The sequence below is a fragment of the Plasmopara halstedii genome (genome assembly GCF_900000015.1).
Source record: "Plasmopara halstedii genome assembly, contig: Scaffold_3111, whole genome shotgun sequence".
NCBI lineage: Eukaryota > Oomycota > Peronosporomycetes > Peronosporales > Peronosporaceae > Plasmopara > Plasmopara halstedii.
The window spans coordinates 223743-231240 of record NW_020190014.1 but is presented as its reverse complement, the minus strand read 5'-3'; the positions used below and the strand labels follow the sequence as shown (position 1 = coordinate 231240).

The 7498-nt window shown below is 44.6% G+C and overlaps 1 protein-coding gene across 1 annotated transcript; it reads left to right on the top strand.

Annotated features, from left to right (window-relative positions):
* Positions 1 to 1452: 1452 nt before the first annotated feature.
* Positions 1453 to 5145, top strand: PHALS_07554 (Splicing factor 3b, subunit 1; the record flags this gene model as incomplete). The annotated part of the gene is made up of 1 exon (XM_024721041.1): positions 1453 to 5145. The coding sequence occupies one exon, from the start codon at positions 1453 to 1455 to the stop codon at positions 5143 to 5145; it is 3693 nt and encodes a 1230-aa protein (XP_024586180.1).
* Between the last annotated feature and the right edge of the window lie 2353 nt (positions 5146 to 7498).

Below are 7498 nucleotides of genomic sequence, written 5' to 3'. Positions count from 1 at the left end.
TGCTGATGCAGTTGCAAGTGGTGAAGCAGTGGCATGGCGAGCAGCAATGAAGACTGAAGCATTGAATATATCAACAGTTGGTCTATCATATCGTTTAATTCGGTGTCGATGAGTTTCGCTAAAAAGCGTAATGAGAACGGCCGAGTCATTCGCTACAAGGCAGGGCTTTGATTACTGCATGGTGATTCGCATGTTTTGCTTTTAGCCGTCACAGGACGTTTAATCTCTATAAAATAAAACACTCGATTTTAATGCAACGAATTGCCGAGCTAATACTGCCACCAATAAGTTACGACTACCCACTACCAAGACCGAAGCCGCTTCGTGGAACGTTATGAAGCTCAAGAATTTGCTTGACCTTCTTTAATATGATTGGAAGAATGTCGATACATGAAGTTTTGAGGAATTCACAAGATCTATCGAGCAATAACACCATCTTTTTTTTAATCACTGCGATTGTTTCAGTCCCACCTGGGAGCTCTTCGATGCCAGTCAAGAAATAAATGACGGTCAGGTCAAGTGAAGCTTCAGCATTTCGCTTGCAATTTTTATCTCACGAAGCTTACGGAAATTTTGAGGTATCAAATTGGTCCTTTGCGAAACATTTCAGGAAAAAGCCAGTTGATTTACCGTAAGAAACGCCAGTAATCTTATAGATGATATGTGCAATATGTGCTGGATCTGAATTAATAGAACCCGTAGCTAGAAATAACGAACATTATTCAAAGTTTGTAAACGAGTGTGTGGAAGTTGTTGAGGAATATGATGTACCAGAAACGATAGATTTTGTTGATCGAGTTGCAATTTTTAAGCACTGATGAGAATGTTAAAAATGGGCACGAGAATATTGATGATACGAGATTGACAATTGTTAATAGTGCTATGACTCGTAGTAGTTGTCCATCCCATCAGGATAGTGGACTCTGTGTTGACTCTAAATGTTTCGTAATTCGACGGATGCACGATGCTCTGTGCGGTGATGGCGATACCATTCACAAGCGGTCACACTGCGTATGCAAAGTGGCTTTTGACAAACAAACGACATCAGCACTTTTTCATGGAAAAATCATCTTTACTTTATTGTTTGACTAGCAGCGTAGCAAAAAGTCTTTCGATTATCCTGTGATTTTAAAATACGGTTGAGAGAAGGAAGTGTACGAGAGAAGGAAGTGTACGAGCGTTTTGCAATATTGCCGGAAGTAGAGCAATTATAATAAGGTGTAGCAAGACGACCGACACGTTAGTTACTGCCTCAATAATGACATGAGGCTGATACAAACTTCTAAATATATAAATTCTATTGTTATGGTGGTTAGTAAAATGTAACACACACCAAAGATTGTCTCAAAGATTAAATCATTTCATGTGTACTACATAAAACTCGAGATTATAGTGACCGAGGTTATAACCTCTATTCCCTCTTAAGCTCAAGCGTTCAACAATCTCCACTAAATGGCGGAGAAGGACGAAAAGTCGGGTGTTGGTCTGTCCTCGACAGGGCAATTTGACCAGGATATCTATGGATATGGAAGTAGTAATCGATTTGAAGGGTACAATACGACTGTCATGGAAGAAGGTGATGAAAAAGAGCAGGAGCAGCGTAAACAGGATCACTCTTCTCACGCATCGAATGCAAAGACTAGCGATGGGCTCATTGACGACAATCACGATCCTTTTGCTGATTCGCGGGAAGAAAATGGATCAGGTATTGTAAATACGCGCATTGTAGATCGCGAGAATGCGTATCGTAAGCGGCGTTTTGAGCGCATGTTGTCACCCGAGCGAGGTGACGCCTTTGGGGACAAGACACCAGCTCGTAGTTACAAGGAGATTATGCACACACAACAACTTGAGCAAGAACGTGCCGAAGTTGTGCGTTTGATTCGACAGAAGCGTGAAGAACAGGAAGAACAGCAGCCAAAGTCTCAGGAGGAAGACGCCACGCCAAAGAGGCGCCGCAAGAGAATGCGCTGGGATCAAGAAGCCCCATTGGCTGAAAAAACGGATGTTGAGAGCCAATCAGAATGGGACACGGCGTCAGAATCTTCAACAAGCTCGGTGGCGGCTACACCCACACGATCTTCCTCGAGATGGGACGCTACGCCGACTGCATCGTCTATTACACCAGGTAGAAAGAATCGGTGGGATGAAACACCCGTAGCAAGCAATGGAGCGTCGAATTGGGATGCAACTCCCGTAGCTTTGGGTGGACTCACTCCATCAGGAAGTGGAAAGCGTTCACGGTGGGATGAGACGCCTGTGATGAGTGATATGGGTACACTGGGAAAGACTGGATATTTAACATCGGGAGGAGTCATGGCAGTGGAAATGAATGGTACTTTGACACCCGAGTTAGCGCAGCGTTTGCGCTGGGAACGAGAAATTGAAGAGCGCAATCGTCCATTAGCAGATGAAGAGCTTGATGCATTATTTCCAGCTACTGGGTATAAGATCCTCGATCCTCCATCATCGTATGTTCCGATTCGAACACCGTCAAGAAAGCTACTTTCTACTCCTACGCCGATGGGACAGACACCAGGCTTTGCAATGCAAATGACTCCTGCTCGTGAAGATTATGGTGTACCTGTTGGCACACCATCGAGTGCGGATGGAAGCTCTCTGCCATTTATCAAACCAGAAGACTATCAGTACTTTGGCAAGCTTATGGATGAAGTAAATGAAGATGATTTAGATCCTGAAGATGCTAAAGAGCGAAAAATCATGCGATTGCTTCTTAAAATCAAAAACGGTCTTCCGCCACAACGAAAAACAGCGTTACGTCAGCTAACAGACAAGGCGCGCGAGTTTGGTGCCGGAGCATTGTTTAACCAGATTTTGCCATTGCTGATGGCTCCGACGCTTGAAGATCAAGAACGTCATCTGCTCGTCAAAGTGATTGACCGTGTGCTTTATAAACTTGATGATCTAGTGCGCCCTTATGTACACAAGATCTTAGTTGTGATTGAGCCACTGCTGATTGACGAAGACTATTACGCTCGCGTAGAAGGACGGGAAATCATTTCAAATCTTGCTAAAGCTGCTGGTCTCGCGACGATGATATCGACGATGCGCCCCGATATCGATATTGACGACGAGTATGTTCGTAACACTACAGCACGTGCATTCGCTGTTGTTGCATCAGCACTTGGTGTTCCAGCATTATTGCCGTTTTTGAAAGCTGTATGCCAATCGAGAAAGTCTTGGCAAGCTCGGCACACTGGTATAAAGATTGTGCAACAAGTTGCTATTTTGATGGGTTGTGCTGTGCTACCGCATTTGAAACATCTTGTGGAGATTATTGATCATGGTCTTGAAGACGATCAAAAGGTGCGCACGATCACAGCTCTGGCCCTTGCTGCGCTTGCTGAAGCTGCGCATCCGTACGGTATCGAGTCTTTCGACTCTGTTCTGCGTCCACTATGGCGTGGAACACGTAAACATCACGGCAAAGGTCTTGCAGCCTTTTTGAAAGCCATTGGCTTCATTATTCCGCTTATGGATGCTCAGTATGCCAATTACTATACGGTTGAAGTGATGGAAATCTTAATTCGCGAATTTCAGTCGCCTGACGAGGAAATGAAGAAAATTGTTTTGAAAGTTGTCAAGCAGTGCGTTTCGACGGATGGTGTGGAAGCCTCGTACGTCAAAGAAAAGATTTTACCTGAATTTTTTCGGCACTTCTGGGTACGTCGCATGGCGCTTGACAGACGCAATTATCGTCAGCTAGTGGAGACGACAGTTGAGCTCGCAAACAACGTTGGAGCGAGCGAGATAATTTCGCGAGTTGTCGATGATCTGAAGGATGAGAGTGAGCCGTATCGTCGCATGGTGATGGAGGCGATTCAAAACATTATCCAAAATTTGGGTGCCACCGATATTGGAACAGATCTTGAGGAGAAACTCATTGATGGAATCTTATATGCTTTTCAAGAGCAAACGTCCGACGACACGTTAGTGATGCTTAATGGATTTGGCATTGTCGTCAATGCTTTGGGGGTTCGCGCGAAAAACTATTTACCGCAGATCTGTGGTACGATAAAGTGGCGGTTAAATAATAAGCCGGCTAAGGTGCGCATGCAGGCAGCTGATCTGGTCAATCGAATTGCTGTGGTTATGAAAACTTGCGATCAGGAACCCTTGATGGGACACATGGGTGTTGTTCTCTACGAATATCTGGGTGAAGAGTATCCCGAGGTATTAGGTAGCATTCTTGGAGCTTTAAAAGCTATTGTGAATGTGATTGGCATGAGTAAAATGACTCCACCGATCAAAGATTTGCTGCCGCGACTTACTCCAGTTCTGAAAAATCGCCACGAAAAGGTGCAAGAAAATTGTATTGACCTTGTTGGACGAATTGCCGATCGTGGTGCAGATCTAGTATCAGCTCGAGAATGGATGCGCATTTGTTTTGAATTGCTAGATATGCTGAAGGCGCACAAGAAAGGTATTCGTCGTGCTGCAGTCAATACATTTGGATACATCGCCAAGGCAATTGGCCCTCAGGACGTATTGCATACATTGTTGAACAATCTGAAGGTTCAAGAGCGACAGAACCGTGTGTGCACAACTGTAGCCATTGCTATTGTTGCGGAGACGTGCTCGCCCTTTACTGTTGTTCCGGCTCTCATGAACGAATATCGTGTGCCAGAGCTGAATGTTCAAAACGGTGTTTTAAAAGCATTTTCGTTCATGTTCGAGTACATTGGTGAAATGGGCAAGGATTACATTTACGCAGTGACCCCACTGCTGCAGGACGCGCTCATGGATCGTGACTTAGTGCATCGTCAAACAGCGTGCACCACTGTGAAACACTTGGCGCTCGGTGTTGCTGGTTTAGGTTGCGAAGATGCGCTCATTCACTTGCTCAATTTCGTGTGGCCCAATATTTTTGAAACCTCTCCACACGTCATCAATGCCGTATTTGAGGCCGTGGAAGGCTGTCGGGTGGCACTAGGTCCACACGTCATTCTGCAGTACGTTCTTCAGGGTTTGTTTCACCCGGCGCGCCGTGTTCGCGAGGTGTATTGGAAGATCTATAATTCGTTGTATATGTATGGACAGGACGGCTTGACACCCGCTTATCCAGTACTTGAAGATGATGGTGTGAACTCATACAAGCGCACCTACTTGGAGCTCTGCATTTAGGTTTTCGGTATTAATCGCATGGATTGACACGAATCGAACTGTGACAGTTGTTCTCTTGATGAAAGTGAAACCTGTAGCAAGATTGTGAAGTGGAGTCGTAATAAACGAATAGCTGATGCCATTGAAATCGCCCTATGGATCAATGCACGTTTAAGATCGACAACTATCAGAAAGTGGAGAAACGTACCAAATATGACCTCGGGACAATTGGTACAAACAGTAAGTTAATCAGAGTAGCTTAAAAATTCGAATTATGTTTTGCTTAAATTTATGCTTCTGTATATGTGCACCGGGTCCCGCTTACGCCAAGCAGCAAAGCTGTTAATTGAATGTTAATGTCAATGACAAATGAAGAGTTGAGGAGGGTAGCCAGGTATGATACATACAGGGTAATAAAACGACATTTGATATTTTTGATATTGAAAAATAAGGGATATTGCGCGTGTACCAGTTGTGTAACTAGGTAAACCGCTTGCTCAAATTGATGACCTGTGATAGTCATTCAGTGATCTTTCTCGTCGATCACGACAACGGTTTGCGTGTGGCATCGAGACATGAACTGATCGTTCAATATGCATCAGCAACGGGTTTTCATGAATTTAGGACAAAGGAATTCTTGATTCTTAGAGTCCGCGTGAACAACAAAAGAGAGGTTGAAGTCATGCGCATCAACCAAAGCCAAAATACAAGCGCACTATTATTTCAGTTTGCTCTTGCGATAGGATTACCATGTATTTTGCGCGGATAAACCTAGGATCTTAGAGTCCACATCTATTGACGCACAGACGTTGGGCTCGTGCGCTCTCACCAGGAGCAGGACCAAATTTTCGATTCTAATGTGCATACATGCACCGAATGCTAGCTTCACTGTACCAATATTACCTAGCATAAAGCACGGTCAGCGCAATCGACGAGCTTAAAGCAACTGTCGATGAGGGATTCGAGGAATTCTCCGATAAGAACGGTCCCAGCCACCCCCCCGAGACCACATCAAACACATCTGTCTTCGCCCGGCGATACACACTCTATCTATTCCACAAGCAGAAAGTGCTCACCGCGCTAAATCCTCTTTATGTACGGGTCACGGATTCAGTGACTCTACTCATTAATAGGAAGCCACGAAAGCGGCGATAGATTTTGTACCTTCCTCCCAGGGAATCCCCGTTAAACCCATGATATCTGTGTGCATGGTTCCAGAACATGTGTCGACTTAGTCATTGAACGTGAGAGATATACTGTGGTTGTCAGCTTGCCCTTCGGACACCCGACACACGATTTGTTCGGATTCTAGCTCGACCATCGAGTGCCTTTGGTTGACCGCACTGTCTTGATTAAAGCGTCCTTGCTTGAGTGCCCCATGCGAGCATACCAAAGCTCGAAATGAGTATCAGTCCTACTATACTAAACGTAACATCCTTCTTTATGCTCACAATCGAGCATGTCAGATTTTTCATTCTCAATTCTATGCAATCGCTTTTTCCCTCCCCAAGCTTCACGACGCATAAAAAATCTCTGCACCCTTTCGCGTTACACAAGCTTGCCAACCGACAAATATCTTCTGTCAAGTTTCGGAATATATTTAACCTTAACCATGTGAATCTCCTTTGCACCCAAGCTGGTCAGATTTTAGTGCTGCCTCCTTTGAAGAAGAATGATGCACAGCTTGCAATCGTCAATTCCATGCTTGTATCTCGGTCCTTGCATTCGCACAAGCCAATCATGTGCGGAGTTATGCGGGCGGTGATGCTACTGTCGATAATCCAAACTCCTGGTCGTCCTACGCCCACCGCAAATACTATCTCATTGCTGTTAGATCGATTTTCCGGCCAGACAATTCCGCTTCATGTGACTAACATAATCAACAACTAAGATACTTGTCCTTAAATTTGCTATCACTGCGTGAATCGCCACCTCTCCGAATATTGCCTCATCCACCCCTTCGAATCTTTCTGCATTCCCATTTACGAGGACGTTTTCTCTGTAGCCTCCTATCCGTACGATTTTGTGGATTTCTTGAGCAGTTTTCCATGACTTCATCCAAGGTGATATTCCCCGCATTTTCGAAAAAAAATAAATTGAATCATATGCCAACGTCAGGCTAGTGAAAAAAAAACATTCGCAACTGGCTCATCCGTTGTCTAGAGTCTCACAACCCGCTCTTCAAAGGACCCATAGTTTTTTGTCAAAGATGTACCACCAGAGTGGAGTGTTCGCGTTATTTTCACGATCAAGTGCGCTGTCGAGCTGTAGTACTCACGTAGTGTTTGCTATGCCTTCATGACGCTCGGGTCGACTCTATTTTGGTCTAATGTTTAAGCTCAATGCAGTCTATTTGGTATGTTTCGAAAAGAAA